General features: G+C 54.5%; 1 protein-coding gene, 1 long non-coding RNA gene and 2 other non-coding genes across 10 annotated transcripts; 1 reads left to right on the top strand and 3 right to left on the bottom strand.

Moving 5' to 3' along the window:
* Nucleotides 1–2171: 2171 nt before the first annotated feature.
* LOC123619930 (uncharacterized) lies at nt 2172–8124 on the top strand. Its single transcript, XR_006728636.2, has 3 exons — nt 2172–2607; nt 5601–5907; nt 7987–8124. It is a non-coding gene; the product is annotated as an uncharacterized LOC123619930 (long non-coding RNA).
* TRNAS-CGA (transfer RNA serine (anticodon CGA)) lies at nt 5520–5601 on the bottom strand. The gene has a single exon. It is a non-coding gene; the product is annotated as a tRNA-Ser (tRNA).
* PER1 (period circadian regulator 1) lies at nt 5810–21552 on the bottom strand. 7 transcript variants are annotated; one of them, XM_010965942.3, is made up of 23 exons: nt 21423–21552; nt 15725–16144; nt 15506–15604; nt 15263–15417; nt 15055–15176; nt 14763–14964; nt 14558–14609; nt 14334–14476; nt 13874–13952; nt 13690–13796; nt 13361–13514; nt 13167–13275; nt 12949–13080; nt 12620–12725; nt 12361–12532; nt 12143–12273; nt 11767–11943; nt 10914–11147; nt 9513–10123; nt 8878–9064; nt 8492–8681; nt 8007–8157; nt 5810–7597 (listed from the first exon to the last, which is right to left on the bottom strand). In XM_010965942.3, the coding sequence occupies exons 2-23, from the start codon at nt 15997–15999 to the stop codon at nt 7334–7336; spliced, it is 3852 nt and encodes a 1283-aa protein (XP_010964244.2). In that variant the 5' UTR covers nt 16000–16144; nt 21423–21552; the 3' UTR covers nt 5810–7333. The 7 variants fall into 7 exon arrangements, with proteins under 7 accessions (XP_010964244.2, XP_010964249.2, XP_010964246.2 ...); XM_010965947.3 differs by having other exon boundaries at nt 12361–12526; XM_010965944.3 differs by lacking the exon at nt 21423–21552 and adding an exon at nt 21110–21371.
* TRNAT-AGU (transfer RNA threonine (anticodon AGU)) lies at nt 6038–6111 on the bottom strand. Its single transcript has one exon. It is a non-coding gene; the product is annotated as a tRNA-Thr (tRNA).
* Nucleotides 21553–22590: the final 1038 nt, after the last annotated feature.

Genomic DNA, 22590 nt, shown 5'->3' with positions numbered 1-22590 from the left:
ATAAGATGATTATAAGGGTGGGGGCAAGGGGCAACCAAACATGGCAATGACTTGAGAATGAAGGGCTACTTTACTCTGGGTAGTCAGAGACAGACTCTGTGAGGAGATGATATTGAGCCAAGCACAGCTCATGAGTGCAGACAAAAAGAAGAACAAGTGCAAAGGCTCTAAGGCAGGAACAGGTCTTGGTGGTGAGAGCTTAGAGAGAGAGCGCCAGGATACCCAGGACCAACAATTTGGAGTGTGGCAGAGATCAGAACGGAGAGGCAGGCAGAGCCCAATCACAGAGCCTTAGAGGCTGTGGAAGGAGTTTGGATTTTAGTCTAAGTGCAATGGGAAGCAAGTGGTGGGTTTTAATCAGGAAAATTATATTCACTGATTTATGTTTTAAAAGATCACTTTGGCTGCTATGTAGAGAATGGAAGCAGGGAGGTAAGACAAGATCGTGGCTAGTACTGAAGTGGTGGCCTTGGAGAGAGAAAGTAAATGGGTTACTTCTGGGTTTTTGGCTTAAATAGCTGAGTGGATGGTGGTGCCTTTTACTGAGATGGGAAACACAAGGGGAGGGGGAAGGAAAAGATCTGGGGAGAGAAATCAAGCATTATACATTAAGCCCGGTTAGTTGAAACCCACTCAGACATCCAAGTGGAGGCTACAGGTAGGCCAGGGATATACGAGTTGGGGGATCAGAGCTGGAGGGTAAACATGGAGATGGGTGGCTTAAATGCAATGAGACTGGAGCACCTAGGGAAAGAGTGTGGAGAGAGAAAAGAAGAGGCCTGGAGCATCCCAACACTTAGAGGTCAAGTTGAGGAGGAAGACTTACCAAAGGCGTGTCAAGTTATCAGAGAAGTAACAGAAAAGCCAAGGAGGGAGCAGCCAGGAGCACAAGAAAGAGATAAGGTTGCTACAGCGAGCTTGATGCTGGTGGGAATAACCAAGAGGTGGGGGAGGGTAGACCTCAGTACCAGGTGCAGAAATTGGCCTCAGGTGGTAGGGAAGACTCCTCACCCACTGGGAGATGGGGAAGACAGAGACTGTGGGTTAGTTAGGGTGTGGGAAGAATGAGGCAGTTTCCCTCTGGTTGCTCCCATTTTCTTTAAGAAGAATGAACCAAGCTCATTGCTGGAGGGGAGAGAGTTTCCAGGTGGTCTGAGGAGAAAGAAGGTGTGAAATGTTCATTTTGGAGAGAAGGAAAACAAACCTTCTAGGACAGAATAGAATTTCTAGGCATGTTGAGGGTCCATTTGAGATGTGGGATCATAAATTACAATTTCGGAGGTGAATTCACCGTGAAGCTAATGAAATTCACACTTCAGGACCCCTCACTTCCGCAGGCCTCTGTGAGGATCCTAGCAACGTACTCACATGGCCATACGCTTCTGTAAAATTTGCAAAAATAACATATTTTTAACTGCAAATGGTGAAGACCACTGTCTCCTTTCACTCTGACTTCCCCTCTTTCCCCCTGATGTTGGAGTGCCTGTGGGCATCTGGGGATATGTTAATGGTAATATGGTTACTGTGGTTTCCAGTTACTTCCACATATAGTTAAGTTACCCAGCCATCCTGGTGTGGCAATAGCTTCCAGAAAACTCCTGTGACCGTCACTAGGCTTTGTGCCATGAAGGTGCAAAGCCAGAGGGCACATGTGAGATGAATGCATCCAGTGGCTCTTGTCACTCTAAGTGTGTGGATGGTAGAGGAGAAACGAGATTTGAAATACAGAGAGCCAGTAGCCAGTCTGTAGAGAGTATTTCAGAGGTATGCCGGCAATTAATTAATACCAGTAAGTTACTTTTCTGGACTTTGTGACCTTTGTGGCATCTGTCAGCTTTTTCAATTTGTAAGTTGTTTTGATCTCGTTTCATTCTAAACATCACTTTTTGTGCCTAATTTTATATTATTTTCTTTAAACACCCGCCCCCCCCCCAAAAAAATCCCAATTATATACACTTCATTCAGTCTCCCAAAACCTGAGACCAGTTGGCCTGATTGGATGATTTTCTCCAACCCTCGCTCCTGTGGAGATGTGTCTGTGAGGGAGGCCCTCATGTCCTCTGCCAGGGTTTCTGAGGGTATGGGATGGGGGGGTCTCTGTGTGGATGGCACCCTCTGTCAGCGTGGACCTGTGTGTGCATCCGTTTGTGGTTGTGTCTGTGTACGTGGTACGTGTATGGGTGTCTGGGCCTCCAGCCTCTTCACGGCTGCCTCTGGGCTTGGGGGAGGGGAGTTCGTGTCCCCCACACGCTGGGGCCCTAGGGAGGCGGGCAAGGACCTGGGACAGCACAGCTGGCCTGGTGGCCTGCTTCCCCTCCCCCGCTGTGCTGTCTCCCCAGGCCTGGGTTCCAAGGCTCAGCTCCTCCCTCTTTGTTCTTCAAAGAGGAGGCTGGCTTCCTGGGACCCCCTGGGTCCTGGGTAGGGGGAGTTCCTGGAGGGTTGGGACCTGGGGGCTGGGGGTTGGGAAGTGGGAGGCCCAGGCCCCTAGGCCAAGTGAAGAATCAGGATAGAAGACCTCTATAGAGCCAGGAACAAAGACAATAATCGCTGCCCTTCTGGGGCCAGCGTTCTTGTCGGGGAAACAGTTAAATGACTACTATTCAAAATGTATCCTTTGTCAGTTGGTGTACGTGCTGTGGAGAAAAGTGAAGCAAGGAAGGGTGAAGAGTGGGAGTTGTAACTTCAGATGGTGTGACCAGGGAGGGACCCACTGAGAAGGGGAAATTTAAGAGGTGGGGGACGAGCACTCCAGACAGAGGAGAGGGACCGACTGGCAGGAAGGCCTTGGAGGACAACCTGCCAGGCTTGTCAGAGGGACAGAGAGCAGCAAGGGGAGGAATAGGCTTGGCTGGAGTGGAGGTGGCAAGTACAGGAGTTGTAGGAGGTGAGGTCAAAGTAACAAAGGGAGAGGCTGACTGTGTAGAACTTTCTAGGCCATTGCAAGGACTTTGTCATTTCTGAGTGTAATGTGAAGCCTTTAGAGGACTTTTCCCCACTAGCTTTTTTGTTTTGTTTTGAGAACTTTTAACTTTTGTATAATTTCATACTTTCAGAAAAGTTACAAGACTAGTACAAGGAACTCCTATATACTCTTTTCCGAGGTCTGTTAACTGTTTACATTGCTCCATTTGCTTTATCATTTCTGTCCAAATATAATAGATACAAAGTGTTTGTTTTCTGAATCATTTGGTGGTGAACTGAAAACTCCAGGCCCTTTGCCTGTTGTTACTCAATGTGTTTTCTGAGAACAAAGACATCTGTAACATAATAGTACATAATAGTACAACTATCAATGTTAAGATACTAAAATTAATATAATACTATCGTTTAATGCCAGTCCATATTTAAATTTGCTCAAGTGTCGCTGATGTCCTTTATAGCTCTTTTTTCCCAGTCCAGGATCCAGTACAGGATCCCACACTGCATTTAGTTGTTATGTCTCTTCAGCTTCATTTAATCTGGAAGATTCTTGATCTTCACAGTTTCAGAGTTCAGGACGGTTACTTTGTAAATGTCCTTCATTTTGGTTTTTCAGATGCTTCTCCACATTTAGATTCAAGTTACTCATGTTGTGTATTTTTGGTGGGGAGATCACCACAAATCATGTCAGAAGACGCATGTCACTTTGTCCCAATACTGGGATATTGACTTTGATCACGAGGTTCAAATGGTGTTCCCCAGTTTTCTCCACCATAAAGTTATCATTTCCCCCTTCGTAGTATTTAATATGTAATTTGTGGGAAGATATTTCAATAACTCTTCACCACTTGTACCTTATCAAAAGTTCACCCACTAGTTTAGAATCCATTGATGATTTCTAACTCCCGCACTCCTGTATTTTTTAGTTGGCAGTAAGAGTTTTCTCTTTTCCTCCCATTTAATTATTTATGCTGATATGAATTTGGATTCTTACTTGATTCAGTACATTAAAATTCATTCACTGTCGACGTTTTAATGCTTAGATTGTCCCAGATTTAGTCAATGTGGGCCCCTTTAGCATTTTTTCTCTTTCTTCTTTTTGTTCTCTTTTCTTGTGGTTTGATGACTGTAGAGTTACATTGGTTTGTGGTTACCATGAGGTTTTAGTATAGAAATAAATATAGATATAGATATATAAATTATACACACACACACACACACACGTACATATAACAAGATTGTTTTAAGTTGCTGATCTCTTAATTTCAAATGCATTTTAGATACCCTGCAGTTGTACTCTTCTCCCTTCACTGTTACTTTTCTTGTTTCTAGTTGTGGCCCTTTCTTTTTTTTAACCTAGAGAAGTTCCTTTAACATTTGTTGTAAAGCTGGTTTGGTGGTGCTGAATTCTTTTAGCTTTTGTTTATCTGTGAAACTTTTGATCTCTCCATCAAATCTGAATGACAGTCTTGATAGATAGAGTATTCTTGGTTGTTTTTCCCTTTCATCACTTTAAATATATTATACCACTCCCTTCTGGCCGATAGAGTTTCTGCTGAAAAATCAGCTAATATCTTTATGGGAGTTCCCTTGTATGTTATTTGTTGCTTTTCTCTTGCTGATTTTAATATTTTCTCCTTATCCTTAATTTTTGTAAATTTGCTTACTGTATGCCTTGGTGTGTTTCTCTTTGGGTTGATCCGGTGTGGAACTCTCTTCATTTCCTGGGCTTGGGTGACTGTTTTCTTTCCCAAGTTAGGGAAGTTTTCAGCTATTATTTCTTTGAATATTTTCTCAGGTCCTTTCTCTCTCTATTCTTTTTCTGGGACCACTATAATGCAAATATTATTGTGCTTAATGTTGTCCCAGAATTGTCTTAAACTGTCCTCATTTCTTTTCATTTTTTCTTTTTTCTGTTTTGCAGTAGTGATTTCCACTGATCTGTCTTCTAGCTCATTGATCCATTCTTCTGCCTCATTTAGATTATTGTTGGTTCATTTCAGTAATTTCATTCTTCAACTCTGGGTATCCTTTACAATTTCCAATTCTTTGCGAAAAACTTCACTCTGTACATCTATACTCCTTTTGAGTTATCTGAACATCATCATTACTCTAAACTTTCTCGGAAAAATTGCTTATCTCGTCATCACATTTCTTCTTCTGGGATTTTGTCTTGTGCCTTGGCCTGGAAGATGTTCCTCTGCTGCTGTGTGTGTGTGTGTGTGTGCGCGCGCGCGCGCGCGAGAGAGAGAGAGAGAGAGAGAGAGAGAGAGAGAGAGAGGGGAAGGAGGGGACGGGGGAGAGAGGGAGAGAGAAAGAGAGGGAAGGAGAAGGGGGAGAGAGAGAGAGCGGAATCAGGGATAATTCTAAGGGTTTTTTTGGTCTGGCTAACAAGAACTAGAATTTCCGTTTACTGAGATGTAAAGACTACAGGTGAAGCAGGAGTTGGATGTCCGCAAGAGGGCGCTCGCGGACAGATCCTGGGTGGCTGAGTCTCTGATACTCTCGGAATAAATGTGGGATCTGTTCCAAGGGAGGAAAGCACTAGAAAAACAAATTGCTTCATTCACCGGAAGTGGTGGTGATACCAAAAGTACTGACGCTGTGAGCAGGATTCGAACCTGCGCGGGGAGACCCCATTGGATTTCGAGTCCAACGCCTTAACCACTCGGCCATCACAGCCGCGTGCGGCCTCGGGCCTGCGCAACTATAGCTGGCTATCAACACGCCCACCACTAGCCGGCACCGCCCCACCACCTTGAGACATCAGTGCGCAGGCGCCTCTGCTGTACGGGCCGCACCTCCCTTCGTCAACTGTCAGCCGCCTTTTGGGAGTGGCAACTCCAGTTCTCCCACAGTACGGCCTCAACAAAATGGACCCAAATCTGAGTCCAGGATCCCATACCCTTGAAGGGAGACAAGGAATGCCGCTTCATCTTCGTTCATGAAAGCTGGAGCCAACCTCCAAATGCACATTAAAAGTGCTCGGTAACGGAAACTCAAATACTAGTGGTTAGGAATGGGCTTGGTAAGAAGAATCTTTCTAAGGGGGTAAGAGAATGGCCTTGTTGAAATGCACCTTCTTCGCAGCAATAATATACAACACCTATTCTGGTTCAGGCACCGCTGGGATTCGAACCCAGGATCTCCTGTTTACTAGACAGGCGCTTTAACCAGCTAAGCCACGGCGCCGGCGGATGCCCCACACCAACTAGATAGGGATCAGCTGTTCGTGCGCGCCAGTAACTCAGAATTGACCAATGTAATGGTGGTCGCGGATCCTCAGTGATCCATCCCTTCCAAGGTTTCCCCTTCCCTTCCCAGGTTCTGAGTCACGGGGTTAACTTCCACGCCTCCCTTTTCCCACACCTCTCGACTACAAATGGGAGCGTGACTCCCCGTCCCGAGCCACCTACACCGGCCTGCTGAAGGGCTTTCTTCTGTGTGGTGACAAAGCAGCTGAACACCCTCAACTGCTTCAGAGCATCACGGGGCTGAGTGGGCCTCCCCCTCCCGCAGGCGCCAGTGACCCATGCTGCAGCCTGCCTAAGCCCTCAGCCATACGTCGCCTCTCATCTCCTTGCCAGACGGAATCAGCTGAGATATGTTCGGGGTCAGAGTAGGCTTTGAACTAGGTGGAGAGTTAGCAGGCTCAGCAAGGCCTCTGAGCTGAAAAGGGTATGGGGAGAAGGATGTGGGTCCTCAGGGGAGGGAATGGCTCACTCTCACTACAACCTTCCAGGAGGCTGGACCACCCCTCCCCACAAAAAGCGCCCCTCAGCCAACCCCCAAACTTCATTCCACAAAGTCCTGGTATTTTTTTTCTTTTTGTATTAAAAATAGTAACAGACACAATATCAAAAACACAAATGCCATCGGTAGAGGGTACAGCTGAGAACTCCTGGGTCCCACCTGAGGGGCAGCACCAGGGACTCCATGGTCCACCAACCTCCCCCACCCTGGAGCAGCTAGGGGTTTGGACCGCTGGGTCCTGCTTGGGCCTCAATCCCTCCTCCTCCCGTCTGGGGAAGAGGTGGGAGAGAGGGCTGTCTCCCCCAATAAATAAGTGCAGCCCCAACCCTTGGGGACAGGGACTCCGGCTCAGCTAGGACTTGGAGAGACCACTTCAGCAGCTTATCAGCAACCTCGTCCAGGGGAAGGAAGGACTCCTCACCAGGGATGGGAAGTGAGGCTTCACTGGGCTGGGCTTGGCTGAAGAGTTCCACTCTCTGTTCCCTAAGAGGCCGGAGGCAGCCTCTGGATCCCGGGCTGGTGATGGGGGTCCTGCCCCCTACAGCAGGAGAAGCTGGGGCAGTTTTCTATTGGTTGGTCCAGCCACATCTGAGTTCTGAGAATCGGGACATGGAAGAAGGAAGCTTCTCATGCACTCCCAGAGGTGGCCCCAAAATATAGTCTAGCTGGTGCCATTTTCTGTGGCAAGTAAGGCTGGACTGAATGAGCTCCCACCTTGTTCCTCTTCCTCCATGGCCAGGTCCTGAGAGCTCGAGACCCTGGCCCCAGTTTGGGCCAGGGTCTCATCTCCACCCTCACCCTCACCGCTACCACCCTCGCCTCCACCCTCCTCCATGGGCTCCAGCCCCAGTCCATCCATTTCTGAGAAGAGTGGGTCATCAGGGTGGCCAGGGTCTTGGGTGCTACTACCGCAGTCCACACAGGCCTCGGAGGAAGAAAGAGGATGAGGAAGTCAGGCAGGGTTCTCACTGCTGACCTGCTACCCCAACTCCCCTTGTTCCCCAGCCCAAGAATACTTCTGAAGTACTCCCAAGAAACACGAGTCCACGTGGAGGTACATGGGGTCAACAAGACTGGAAAATGCACTGTACCCGGTATCCAGACCCCAGGCTGTATGGGACAGTCACAATGTACATAAGCACAGAACTGGCCCAGAAAAGGTCTACAAAAGCTCACGTGGTTTAACATTGTATAACCTAGCAGGAAACCTAGAATTAACATCCTTCAGAATTAATGACCCAGGGAACAGTGAGGGGATCAGCCCTTAGCCTCTGTCCCTTCAACCTGAGCTCAATTCTTTCTTCTCCCTTCTAGCCCAAGATTTGTCCTCTCACCATCACATCAAGGGCCCGAGGCAGCTGGCCCTTCCGGACCCAGGAGTGCACAGCACCCAGTTCCCTCCGCTGGTCCTCCGAGAACCGAGGCTGCTGCTTCTGCATGGCCCGGAGACGCTCCCGATCCTGCTTCAGCACAGAGGCTACGTCCCTGCTCCAGGAAGGGGTTTGGAAGGCAGAGAATGGGAGCTGGGACCAGAGCCCACAAGGATGGTATGTTTCCCCCATTCCAACTCCCTACCCACTGTCTCATGTTCCTCCCCTGAACCGGTGCTCTGGGAGTTCAGGCCTTCCAAGACCAGGAAAGCTGCCTTCAGCCTCAGAAGGACTAATGATGGGCCTCCAAGGGGCGGGGGATAGAACAAGAAAACCCCAGGGCAGAGCCACATCCAGAAAGAAAACCTCAAGTTAGCTGGGGACTGAGGGTGGGCCGGCCTCCCCACTCTTCTGAAAGGGAGGCAGAGCATGTCTCTCAAACTCCTCACCTGGAGGGCACCTGGTAGGTCATCATGACATGCTGGTCAGCATTGGCCATGAGCAGCCAGATGGGATCTTGGAGCACGTACTTAATGACCTGGTCCCCAGGCTCAGCCCTGGCCTGGGCAGCCCCAGCCTCCGCCTCGGAAGAATCGATGCTTCCGAAGTATTTGCTTGTGTGGCTGCTCTGACTGCTGCCTGTAGGTAGAGGGTGGGTAGCCAACAGAGTCAGGCCAACAGGCTCCCCACCAAGCCTCCCTTAAGGTTACAGGTCCAGCCCACTGGGCTTAGGAAGCAGGGCATGGGCCCAGGCTGCTCAGCTAAGGTGGGGCCTGGCCTCCCAACTCCCTAGTCCTGTCCTACCCTGGGAAGGGGTGGAGTGGGGAGTACTCACGTGTGATGCTAGCTGAGGTGCTGCCCCCCTCATGGGAGCCTGCCCCAGATCCTGAGCCCAAGCCAGAGCCCAAAGAGCCCGAGGCAGCAGAGCCTGTGCCAGAGCGAGAATCCTCCTGCAGCAGCAACTCCAGCAGATCGCTGGAGCCCGAGAGCGCATCCTGGTTGGAGGACTCAGTTACCTCCACCTGGAGGAGGGGAAGGAGGGGAGGAGGAAGGGGGGACATGGAGGGATTAAGGGATCAACACTGAGGCTTCCCTTCAGCTGCTGCCACTGGTTGGGGCACCCAACCCAAGTGGTCTCTTCCCACTCCATGACAGTGGGGCCAAGATGAGTGAGAAGAGAGCTGGCGAAGAGTAGGGATGTGACGCTGGACCCTTTCCAAGTGGCAGATGCGCTCTCAGAAGTTATTGGGATGTCCTCGCCACCTGTCAGACAGACAGGACTGTCCCCACTTCACAGATGAGGCAGCGGATTTCTGCCTCCTCCAGAAATTCAGCTGGGGTCTCCCACCCCATGACACCATCCTCTGGAGACACCAGACAGGTGGGCGTGGGAAGAAGTGCAAAGGCAGGAGCAAGGGTAGGGAGGGCCACGTGGGGGTGGGAAGAGCATGGGGAGGGGTCAGTGCTCACCAGTCTGGCATCTGGCTCAGCAGCCTCCTCACTGGGAGGCGGAGGCCCAGCACTGCTCCCAGGGCCCCCTGTGACAGCACCCCCCTCAACACGGGGGGGCTCCTCAAGCTGCAGCAGATTTAGCTGGAGCGGGGAGCTACACCTCGAGTTGAAGAGTGGAGAGTCCGGGCAGTGGGGAGGGCTGGGCGGCAGTGCAGGCAGGGGTGGAGAAGGGGAGTGGGAGGCAGGAGTGAGAGGCCCCTCGGCGGGGGCCGGGGATACCCCATAGGGATAGCTGGATGGGGTAGGGAACAGATAGTTAGGGAGCACCAAGGCCACCATTGGGGTCACCAGAGGGGCAGGGAAAGCTGCAGGAGGCACAGAGGTGGGGGCAGGAGGAAGAGACTGGGGGCCTCCTCTGGGGGAGAACACTGGGAGGGAGTAGGGCTGGACCACAGCTGGGAAGGGTGTGGTGGTCGGTGGTGGGGGCCAAGGGGCAGAAGGGGGCACAGGAGAGGGGTGGGAAACATAGCAGGGGGCTTCAGCCCTGGGGGTCTGGTGGTGGCGTGAGCGCTTGGCTTTGGATCGGCAGTGGTGTCGGCGGCCAGGGGGTGCAGGGCCATGGTGGCAGCCTGTGGGGAGAGACTAGGGTTAGCAAGGACCTCAACCTGGGGTCAGTGCCCCTGCCAGGCCCACTGCTCTGCCACTCTGATCAGGGAGCCAAGGAGAGGGCAGGTGAAGGCCCTACAGAGAGTCTGGCTCCAGGCCCACACATAACAGAGAAGACTGTGGGGAGGTGGGGGAAACCTTCAGGAAAGAATCACAGGCGGCAGAGATAGGGGATTTATTGACAAAGAAACTGGGGAAAGGAAAGGTTACATGAGAAGTCATGCTGGGGGTGTGCAGAAGACAGAGGCATGCTGGCAGACAGGAGGAGGCAGGGTAGGTCCTTGGATGAAAGGGCAGGTGGCTCCTGTCCACCTGCCAAACTCCCACAGGCACTGCCAGCCTGGGCGATCCTCCTGCTAGTTGGGGCGTGCTCTGCCTCGCTCACGATGGAGCGAAGAGGCGGGCAGGAAAAACCAATCCTGAGTCCCGTGTCCGCCTGCAGGGGGCCTCCCTCAGGCACCTGGAGGGCTGCCATCCGCCCTTGAAGCCCTGACCCCACCCGGAGTTGTCCCAGCCCTCCTTGCCACACAGATCTCTTAATCAATGACACAAGAGTCCTGAGTGAGCACACTTCCTGCCCCTGCCCCAGGCTGGACCTGGAGTGGCTGACCTGGAGCAGAGCACCCTCGCCTGCCTGGCTCAGTGCCAGCCCCCAGGCTGTGCTCCGCCGGCTGCAGCCTGGACCCCAGCCCAGTGGAGAGAGGACCTGTCCCTAGGCAGGCTCAGGGAGTGCTACATGGCTGCCTCACTCACCAGGGGCTGAGGGAGTCGTGGAGGAGCCCTTGAGTCCACGCAGCCTGCTGAGGTCACGGAAGCGGCTGAGGAAGGCCTGCTCCTCCTTCTGCGTGTGCAGGGACAGCACAGCCTTGGTCAGGCCCACCGGGCGGTAGGCATCTGGGGCTGGGTCTGGGGCTACCATGGGGCTGGGGGCTGGGCTGGGAGCTGGGCCTGGAGGCAGGCCAGGCAGGTCTTCCATCATGATGATGTCTGAGAAAGATAAAAGGAGGAACAGGTCAGAATCACCTCGGGGTTAACACAGCTACACCACACCTTCCACATCCAACAGCTTAGCCAAACCCCTGGCTTCTGCCCCACAGCCAAGCCTAGGCCTCATGTACGTCTCCTGGCGGCCTGCCCACCAAGGACTGGCTCTGAGCCCTCTTCTCCGTGTGAAGCTGTTTCAGGATAAGAAATGGTACTCAGGTCCCTCCTGTGGCACAGCTCTAGGACGACACCCCCATGACTCTCCCTGGAAGGGAAGCCCACCCCTCGCCCTTCCCTCACTCATTTTCCAGGTCAAGGCCCAAAGACCCTTCAGTGATTTTCAACAGTGCCACCTTCAGACCCTCTGTGGTCAGCACCTCAAGGTTGAAACCTGCACCCCAGGTTTTGTGTGAACTGACAGAACACAGGAAGCAGGATGGGGACAGACAAAGTGGCAAAGGCTGGCGGGCGGGGTGGAGAGCAAGAAGTGGCAGCCCAGAGCTAAGACAGAGGCCTCCTCCTCTCCGTTAGGGGACAGAGGGCGGGAGAAGGCAGGCGGGAGGGAGCTCTGGCTGCGGGACCCAGTGGAGCCCGGGCACTGCCCCCTCAACCACACCCATACCCGACTCCGGGGGCTTCTTGTCTCCCACATGGACGATGGTGGAGCTGAAGCTACACTGACTGGTGACAGACACCACACTCTCCGCCTTATTGGCCAGGGCGAGCGGGCTCAAGGTGCCTCCCACCACCGGCTCCTTCCGAGGGGCGGCCCCCTCCCCAGACAGCACTGCCGACGTATCTGTGCAGAGAAACAGTGCCAGTTACCCCACTGGGAGGCTGGGAGAGGAAACCCGCGAAGGGGTGGGGTCGGACTGATGGTAGAGAGGAGTCTGAAGATCTGAGGCTGGGAGGAGGTAGGGCAGAGTGGAGTGGAGCCCAAAGGCAGGAGTGTAGAGACACAGGGCCAGAGTGCGAGGACCGCAAATGAGTGCCTTTACCTTTCTTGGTCCCCACAGAGACAGGGCTTGGTCTCTGCTTGTCGTCATCGGAGGCTGAAGAGGCGGTGCAGGAGGAGGAGGAGGCGCATTTGCGCTTGGTCGTGCTGGGGATGTTGCAGCTTTCCAGGTACCTGGAGAAGCACCAGAGAACGTGAGGGCAAGGCCTGGGTGGGGTGGGGCCAGGGCCCAAGTAGGAGGAGAAGCCAGGATGGCCGTACCTGAGGATGCTGTCCAGGCAGTTGATCTGCTGGTAGGAGCAACTGGAGGCTTCTTTCCTCTCAGCCTCCTCAGGGGCCAAGGCTAGTGGGGCCTGGACTGGAGCAGGGGCCACCTCCAACTCTGGGTCTGAGGCTTGGCAAGGAAGGGTCTTAGCCTTGAATGTACCTGTAGCTGGGCCAAGGGGAGAAAAGCTCCTCTGGGTTGGGGTGAAGGTCAGGGGACCCCCAGGTCTCCTCACCCACACTGTCACCAACTCACCAGGGATGCGGGGCCGGGGCAGAGGCCTGGCCCGGGACTCAATAAAAACCTGCTGCCCCTGATGCTTCACCAGATGCACATCCTTACAGATCTGCTGGAAAGTCACCTGTGGGACAGAGCAAGGCAGTGGGCAGCACAGGGGTGCCTGGCCGGGCTCAGGGCACAGTGCAATGAAAACGCCCCAGTGGGGACGCATGGAGGTCACGATGTGAGCGGGACAAGAAGGAAAAGGAGGTGGACAAGGCAGTGCTCCTATAGGATTGGCAATGCTGACTCTGAGGACCAGGGAACAGGAGGTTAGAGGGGTGAGGTGGGAGAGGGAAACTCACCGGGGCAGGAGGCCCAGGTCCCTCAGCATCATCTCCATTGCTGTCACTGGAGGAGCCAGGGCTGAGGAGAGGGCCTGGGGAAGTCACAGGGCCGACTCCACAGAGCCCTGTGGGGCTGGGGCTGTGCACAGGCTGAGGCAGGGAGAGCAACAGGTTAGCTGTCTAACACCCTGGTCCCTACCCTTCCTCATCTCCCAAGCCACCCCCTCAACCCTTACCTGTAATAGCAGCCGGTGGATCTGCTCGGAGAGCTCCTGGATGTCAGGGTCCAGGGACAGAGCGGGGCTGGGGGCTGGGGGGGTGAACACATCCTCGTTCAGGGGTGCCCTGCGGGGTAAGGAAGGGTGAGTCAAGCCCTGCCTCCTCCACAATGTCCCACCCCTCATGCCGGCTCCAGGCAAGACCCACTTACGTGCGTACTTTGTGACGGCCCAACACAAAGGCCACCTTACGGCTCCAGGGATGCACAAAGCCAGCCCAGCTGGTATCCATGGTGACATACTCCCCATTACGGGCGCAGAAGCGGATAGGGGAGTGGTCAAAGGGCTGGCCAGCCAGCTGCAGGACTGAAGGGAATGAGAATGAGGTGAAGGTCAGTGGGATGGAGAGATGAGCAAGATGGAGGGCCACCCCCGACCCAGAGATGTAGAAGACCAAAGCAGTAAGAGACAAGACCACCAGGGCAGCTGTTAGGAAGCCCTGGAGACAGGGGGAAGGGAGAGCAGGATGAGAGGAACTCACTCTTCTTATGGATGGCCAGCATGAGGGGTCGGTCCTCAGGATGCAGGAAAAGGAGCACTGGGGCCCCCAGGAGGTCCTGGGGGAGGTATCCCAGCAGTGGGGCAGCCCTGAAAAGAGAGGAGGCATCAGTGTGGCCGAGGCCTCATCCTTGACCATCCCCTTTTCCTCCAGGTCCTGCCCTCACCTTTCATCCACATCCTGGAAGAGGCAGCTAGGCGTGTGCCGTGTGGTGAAGATCCTCTTGTCGGGGGGAATCCGAGGAGCTGAAGACAAAAAGCGTGGCCATTGGATTTCATCCAGAATGGTCCAGCTCCTCAGCCCTCCACACTGTCTGGGGCCCAGGCTGGCTGGCAGTCCTTTCCACACCTCTGCCTGGGCTCTCTGACCTATAAAGTCAGTCTGGACCATCCTTGTGCCCCATGCCAGTAATAAAACTGAAAACCAAGGCACTCTTCTTTGCCCTCTCCTAGCTCAGAGATGAAGCTCTAAAGAAGGATGCAAAATCTCATCCTTACAGTATCTTCCCTATTCCAGAATTCTAAGAGCCTGAGTTATGTCTCTCAGACTCATGTCCCGCTTTATCCTCAGCCTAGAGAGGCGTCCTTCCTCCTACCCAAGCCAGGCCAGGCCCCTGTCCTGCCCACCTTCGTAACCAGAGTGGATGCGCTCTGCAATGAGCAGGCAGCACGGCTGTGCGGGGGCCCTGTCCGAGACCCGGATCTTGGTCACATACGGGGTTAGGCGGAATGGTTGGTATCGAGGCCCTGGATCCCGGTCAGGACCTCCTCTAGCAAAAAAGAGAAAGAGGCATTAGGGACTCTCAATGAGGGGTCAGTAGCCCTCCATTTCAAGGCCATGGCCCACATACCTGATACGGCAGAAGACAGACTTCTCCTGGGTGAAGTCCTTGAGGCCTGAACCTGTGACAGACCAAGAAGGCAGTGAGCCACAGCTCCTCACCCCCTCCCTGGGCTGAGAAAAACCCAGCAAGGAAAAGCTTGGGTCCCTGGGCCCTCATGGCAGGAGCTTCCCGGAACTGTTCATCCCTTCCCTCAAGCATCTGGGGACCTCACCTGCCGAGGCCCCAGTGCCCCAGGTGGGCAGGCGAGATGGGGCAGTGGAACCATAGAAGACGCCCACGTCCTGGGGAGCCAGGAGCTCTGAGAAGCGGGTGCCTCGGAACACATCCCGCTTGCAACGCAGCAGGAGCCCTGCCTGCTCAGAAATGTAGACGATGCGGCCTGTCAGGAAGGAGACAGCCACGGAGAAGGTATCCTAGGAAAGAGAGTGAGGACAGGGCAAGTTCAGGAACTGTGGGAGTGGGCCAGGGGTGCGTCGGGATGCAGAGGCGGGGGCCACACCAACCTGGTTGCGAAGCGTGTATTCAGATGTGATGTGCTCCAGCTCCTCCAGAGTGTAGGTGGACATGTCCATGGCACAAGGCTCACCCTCCTCCAGGCTCCATTGCTGGTAGTATTCCTGGTTGGCTGCAAAGTGAGGGCAGTGGAGCACTTAGTGGCAGACTGTCCCACAACAGTAGCCCAGGACCTGCCTCCCAGGAAGCACCACTCACCCTGCACCTGCTTGACACAGGCCAGTGCGTACTGTAGCGTGGCCAGGGTCCCAGAGCGGCCCTTGCCCCTGCGCTCTGGTGGCAGCCGAAGCTTGAGCTCCCGCAGTGCCGTCATGAGTTCCTTCTGGGTCCTTGCCCTGGCTGACTGTTCACTGCTGCAGGGCCCACAGGGAGAGAGGGAACAGAGGCATTAGCCCCAGAGCATGGCCCCCAGCCCTCTCCTCCAGCCCTCACCCCACAAACCTGCAGCCACTGGTAGACGGGTTATCCTGCTCTGAGCTGGCACTCAAGAGGCTGTAGGCAATGGAACTGCTGGGTGGGGATGGGCTCTGAGAGTTTGTGCTAAGAGAGAAACAACAGGGCCCAAGGTGAGGGGGAAATGTCCATCAGCGTGAGCTTGTCTCCCAGCTTAGCTTGCACACAAGACCACTCCCAGAACCTGCAACACACATCCATACACACCTCTTGCTGCTCTCAGTGGTCTCCAGCAGGGCCGAGTCCTTGCCATTGCCGGAAGAGGAGCTATGTGAGCTCCGTTGAGATGCACCTCTGGACTCGGGCCCATTGGACTCATTGCCGCTGGAGCCATTGCTGTTGGCGTCTGTGTCATCAGCCAGGCTGGGGCCAGGACGAGGTCGATGCTGTGGAGGCCGAGGGGATGGGGAGCCTCCGGGACAAAAGGGTTCCTCCGACCTGGGGTCCCCTCCCCCATCAGCCCCTTCTAGGGGGCCGCTCATATCTGGACCATGGGGAGGACAGGAGGAGAACAGGTAAGGTGGAGAGGCCACCACGGATGCACAAAGGGACCGGGTGGCCTAGCTGGGGGAGTGAGGTGGCAGACCCAAGCCTCAGAAGGTTGAGAAGTTCTATCACAGCCAGAACCTGAAGAGGGAGACCAGGAAGGAGAACTTAGAGAAAGCTGGGCAGTAACTTCACAGTACCTGCAGGCTTCACCCAGACCCTCTCCTGCCGGCCCCCACTCCTGGGACCCAGGCTAATTTGCTTCCTGTCCCCATAGGGGGACCGCAGGTGGGAAAGGGCCTCTCTTGGTCCTGCCCCCACATCGTCTCCCAGGGAGGCCTGAGTAAATAGAACCTAAGCAGACGACTAGAACTACGACTGTGGGCCAAAGCCTAGACACTTCCCATCCCAAAATTCCCATCAAGCCCCTACTCCGCCTGGGACTTCAAGGCCTCACAGCAGGCGGTGAGCCTGTAGCCGCCTATATTTAGGCCTTTGGGCTAATTTTATCTGGGGCGGCGACACCCCCGCTGCACATGCGCGCGGACATGCGCGGCCCCACCACGCGCTTCCGCCGCCGCCGCGGTCGCCAGGGAAACCGACGTCAGCAGCTGAGCTCAGCGGTTGCCAGAGAGCCCACAAGAGGGCGGGAGAGGCGACCCCTCCCCCATTTCCCGGCGGAAGCCGGGGAACGACCCACTCCCACACTGGCAAGCCCGACCAGTGGTCGCCCACCCCTACTACATCCCCAGTCCCCAAAGGATCGGGGAGCCTTAAGAAGAGGGGTGGCCATAGGGGTTTCAGGAGCTGGCCTTGCTCCCCAGGGCAAAACAACCACCACCGCCCTCCGAGAAAAAGCCCACCTGCCTGACGTTAGCCTAGATCCCAACCATTATAGTCACGACAACACAGCTTCCCTTTTCCCGACCCTGCATCCTCTCCCGACCCCCAAGACCGAAGCCGGCACCTGCCATTGTCAGGAACCCAGGAATCCTCTCTCCTCAGTCCTCTCCTTTTCTGTGCACCCCACCCCCAAACACCTCCCCCAACCGGAGCAAATTCAGCTCTGAGCGAAAGACGCACAACAGCCAGGGGATAGTTCTTCCCCTACTCCCCGTCCAACCACACCCCCAACCCCAAAGCATTTTCTGAGCTTTAGGAGAAAAGGGAAGGCTGTGGCCAACAGCAGGAACTAGCACCGGGAACGGGATGTTCCAGCCCGAATCGGACTGACATCACGGCCGGCGGGAGGCCAGGGATTGTAGGGGGAGCGCGGGGAGCGCGGAAAGCCAGAAGGGGTCCTGGAGCCGGGGCAAAACCCGGCACCCTCGAGTGACAAAGGCAGCAGGGGGGATGCCTGCTGAGGATCAGGTGTCGGGCTGGGAGAAATGGGAGCCGGGGGCAAAACTGGAGGTAAGGTAGGCGGGTCAGGAGTGAGGACGCCCGGTGCAGGGTTGCCAGGAACACCTAGGTCTCCAGGGGCAGAGGGTGGACAACGGCAAGAAAGGCGGATTATTGGTGTGCCGTCTAAGCGTCCGGGCCGAAAGCTGCCCCTCAGGCTAGAAGTGGCAGCAGTCCGGCTCCGGGCCGAAGAGCCGCCCCAGGTAGCTGCGGAAATCCTTACCTGGCCGCCCGAGCGCACTCCAGACGGCTGCCCGCTGCCGTCGCAGCCCGCAGCCGCGTAGAAGCTCCGCGGGGCCAGGAGGCGGGTTGCGTAACGCCAAGCTCTGCCCCTCATTGGCCTCCTGCCGGCAGAGCCGCAGGCCCGCCCCCGATTGGCTGGGGATCTCGTCCCGGCGCCCGATTGGCTACTGGCCCCCCTGAGGTCAGGGCTGTGTCACACACACGGGCGCACGTGGATCTGGGTGCTGGCGCTGGGCTAAGGGGCCTCAGATACCACTGCCCAGCCAATGGGCGCAGTACGCCTTGCACAGTTAATAATGTAAGGGAGGGGAGGGGAGGTAAACTGCCCCTCTTCCGGGAAAATACCTGTGCCACAGTAAGTGTTTAAGGGTGGTCCACTTTCTGAACTGACCCGTCTTGCAGAATAGGACACCTTGATCTTGCCAGGGGTGGGTAAAAAGAATGCAGATTTTAGGAAGTGGACCTGGATGACATGGCTGACCCCTGGGAGGAGAAGGGGAAACAGAAATCCAGCTTGGCCTTTCCTGGGTTCCCCCTCCCCAGCCTTGTCAGCATAATAAAGCCATTTTACCCAACCCCTTTCTCTGACACTTCAAATTCTACGGACAGCCAGGCGGGCAATCGAGGGTCCACATATAAGGGGGGTTGTGGAGTTGAGGGGAGGATGCAAACAATGGAAGGGACAGCCAGAGCCAGCAGGAGCTGTGAAGGGAAACAATGGCAGGTGCTTCTGTGGCCAATCAGAGAAAAGGTCTCCGGGCAGCCTACGTAGTGACTCTTCTCTTCTGAGGATGCAGCCACCCACAGTTAGGGCTGCCCAAAAGTAGGGGCCAGGAAGCCAGGGCTGCAGGGGAACAAAGGGGGTGGCTGAGAGAAGAGACACTAGACAGAGGAAGGTGGGGTAGCAAGGGCTTCAGATCCCCACTGCTAGAAGAGAAAGCCAAGGACTTCATCATCTGTCTCCTTCACTGTATTCCCCAGCCCCCAGGACAGAACATGACACACAGTAGGTGACCAATAAACATGTGATTTTGTTGTAAAACAAAAATAAACACGATAGCTGGGGGAGGAGGAGGAACCTCAGCAATGTAGAAGAGGCTGGAAATTATTAAAAAAAAAACAAAAAAACTTTTTTTAAGAGGCGAAGAAGAGAACACTGAATCCTAATTTTGGGGAATAAAGTACTACCATGGGCCCGGAGAGTTGTGGTTACACAGACCCCCTCCTCCATCCAAGACTGATGAGTAGTTCCTCTCTGGGTTCCCTGGAAACGTGGGTGGCAAGTGAAGAGGCCCCCAAGCTGATGCTGACATAGTCAGCTGTGAGTGCACGCCCCTCACTGTCACGTGGCCTAAGCTTTCCTTAACAAGTGTTCCCCATGGAGGGTGCGGGGGTGGGCAGGGCAAGGGCTCTGTGGAAAAGCTGGACACAGGAAGATTATAGAATAACCAAAAAACAAACAAACAAACAAAACAAAACAAAATAAACACAGGAAACAAAGGATTCAGGAGACTGGATTTTTGTCTCTCCTTGAAATGTACCCCCAACTCAAACGCTGTGTCCGGTCCCTTGTCTCCTTTTCAGACAACTCTTCTCTAGAAATATCGTTTTTCTTCGATCCCAGGACTTTAGATGTGATCTCCCCTGACACAAGCAGTCCTTGCTCTCCCACCTCCACCTCCATATTTTTCTTTCGCATAGACAAAAGGGTCTAGCGCCCCAGCAGCCCCCACCGGTTTTCAAGGCCCTGACCGGGATCCTGCCTCACGGTCCCCACAGTAACCAGGCCCTGCTGCCGTCAATGGAGGAGAGGGGGCGGGAGACAGCGGTGACGTCAAAGCGGAGGAAGGGGGCGGGGCGAGGCAGCCGGGGAATGTGGGGCAGGGAGGCTGGAGAGGCAGCGGTTTGGGAGGCAGCCAGCCCGGGAGGGCGGCGGCCAGCGCACTTGGGAACATCGTGTTCTTTTGGCTGGTGACCCAGGCCATGCACCCAGCCTGGGCGCCCCCCCCCCAACCCAACGACACCAGTCCTGTCCCAAAGCCAGGGATTCCTGGAGAGAGGATTAGGAGGAAGGGGTTCTCCCCCACCCCAGGCCCGGCTCTCTTCTGGAGACTCGCATCCGCCCTCCCCTCAGCCGGTTCCTACAACTCCTGGCATTCGCTTTCCCCTTCTCCTGGACTGTACACATCTGCTGGCCGGGTCCCAGAGTTGGAGGCCCAGGTTCTGCAAGAGAACACGCACCTTTGCTCCTTCCCAGAGGCCTCCTTCAGAGCTTGAATCTCTTGTTATTATGACAGCAGAGAGAGGGAGGAAGGGCAGGGAGGAGCATGAGTCTAGGATGAGGAAATTGAACTGGGACAGAGCAAGTGGCCCAGCGTGGTGCCTGGATCTTGGGAGAGGGAAAAAAGGGAGGAATGAGGCTTTGGGGCTGGTGCCTTGAGACCAAAAGAACACAGGAAGAAGGAAATGAGAAGGCAGTTACCAAAACTTGCAGAAAAACTTGAGAATAGTTCCCAACCACAATCTTTCACCCTGTCAGTTATTTTGTCACCCTACAGCCATTTTTTTAGCTAAAAAAAGGTAAAGACATGAACTAGGGATTGTGCTGAGCACTTTACATACATTATCTCATATATAATCTTCAGAGCAATCCTGTAGCATGGGAATCATTATCCCTATTCCACAAGAGCAGCTAAGGCTCAGAAGTTACTTAACTTGCCTAAACGGTCCATAATATGTTCTTAGGCTCTTTAACAAATGGTGCCCAGAGTTCAAATCTGAGCTCTGATAATGGCTTGTCATTTTAGCTTCTATCCTTCAGGAACCTGTGAGGTGTTACCAGCTCTGGGGAACCTGGGCCTCTCAAATATCCAGCTAATTCTACTTTGGTGCCTCAAATAGACTCCATCCAACTCCTCCTCTCCCTTGGGACATTGTTTGCACTCTCCACACACTTCAAATCATCCTAGTCCCAGTTTTTACATGCTCACAAAGTCCTTTTGATCACCCTAGTAGCCAATAGCCCCAGATTTCCTAGGAACCCCACTTTCTCACTCTTCCACCTTACCGCAGGTCACTTTACCACAGGCCGGATTGCTTGTACAGATACCAGAGCATCCTGTTGGTGCCTCCTCACCTCCAGGAGCTCAGGGAGACACATGCACAGCCAACCTGCATCCTCTCTCTCAAGACCCAACAGTTGCTACCTCACCTTTACTCTCAAGGATGGCTCCTAGGCCCAACCCCTCCCCTTTACACATGAGAAAGACATCCAGAGCCGTGATATGACTGGCTCAGGACCACACAAACCATCACACCACCCTTTCTCAAATCACCATGTCAACCCTTTGGTACCCTCCCATCTGTCTTACCAGGGCCTCTCTCCAGCCTCCGAACCCCTGCCTCTTTCAAGTGCTTAAGGCACCTCCTCAAACAGCAGCCACCCATTGGAACGACCCCCACCTGCTGTCAGGGGTCCTGTCCCCCCGTACTCCTTGGGAGCAGAGGTCTTAGCTCCCTCAGTTCGCTGATGCTTCTAAGCCCCTTCCCCCAGCAATCAGGGGTCCAGGTACTGTAGAGCGGTGAGAGATCTGATGTCAGTACTCCTCTGGAGTTGAGTTCGCGGTTCCTATTCACCTTCACCGCAACCATCACAGCTCCCACAGCAGCAATCACGCATTCGCACGATCCCCGTCACCGCACTGCATTAAAACCCCTCCTGATAGAAAAACCCATACTGACCGCCGCTCCTCTACCCCAATGCCGGAGCACTCACCGCTCGGCGTGCACGCACAGCCCAATTTCTTCTCAACAAGCATCCGGACACTTGGACTCGCTCCTCCAGGCCCGCCCACCAGCCGGATACCACGCCCCTCAAGCTTATTGGCCTAAAGGCTCCAACCCATGCCCGCGCCGCGTGCGGGCGCCCAGCCCCCGCCCAGCCACCAATGGCACCGCCCACTGCCGTCATCTTCTCATTGGTCAGCTTGCCAACCAGCAGTGACAGATCCACGTGCGGGTGGGGCCGCCCTAGCGCGTCAATTGGACGTCTGGTAGAAAGTCACGCCTCCATCCACATCAGAAGTTCCCATTGGCTGTAGCAGCATCCCCGATCTGCCTGAATTGGTGACGCAAACTCCAGTCCAGCTCCTCAAATTTTCTCATAGGCTGATAGGGCTAGGAGCTGTAGAGGACACGTGCGGGCGGTCTCACGCGGCAACTTGTTTACCTAGAGGCTGGGGATTTTCCTTGACGACACGTTTACCCGACTCTGGAGTCTGCGCAGGCGCAGGGAGTGTGACCTGCACGCAGGCGCAGATGTGAGCGGCGGTGGCTTTGGTGGGGGGCTCTTTGTGAGGTGTTCCGGGAGTGACAAGAGACCCTCCGCGCTGGGACTCCGGAACCCAGTTTCTGAAGCTCCCTGAAGCTGGAAGGTGCAAGCGAGCCGTAAAGTTAAGCGGTCTTCAGATCTCAGTGCCGCATAACGATGACGACGATGACGATGATGGCGATATCCACCTCCCAGATTATTTTCTGTGGGCCAGGCTATGCGCTTTTCACAATCCCGGAGGCCGCGGCTCACCCACTTCCTTCCCACCGCCTCACAAATGAGACCGCGATCCAGACAGGTTACATAATCTATCCGGATTATCACACTAGTTTGTAATGGGGTCAAGATTTGAACCCAGGTCCCTGATACTATAAAGTTGGGTCCTAGGACCTACGGGAACTCTAAACCTCTAAAAGATTCAGTAGATGAAGCTCGAAAAGGCCCTAAGCAGTTTGGAAAAATTGTAAGGCCTCAACAGATGGTGGGCATTATGACTGTGTACCTAATTATAAAAAACATTATCAGTAGGACCAAACTGTAAATTGTACAAAAAAATTTTTCTAAATTAGACACCTTATTAAATCACCAAGGTTAAAAAAAAAATCAACTGGGT

The sequence above is a fragment of the Camelus bactrianus genome, chromosome 16 (assembly GCF_048773025.1).
Source record: "Camelus bactrianus isolate YW-2024 breed Bactrian camel chromosome 16, ASM4877302v1, whole genome shotgun sequence".
In the NCBI taxonomy this organism is placed as follows: domain Eukaryota; kingdom Metazoa; phylum Chordata; class Mammalia; order Artiodactyla; family Camelidae; genus Camelus; species Camelus bactrianus.
The sequence above is the reverse complement of the archived record's forward strand: the minus strand, read 5'-3'. Positions and strand labels throughout refer to the sequence as shown.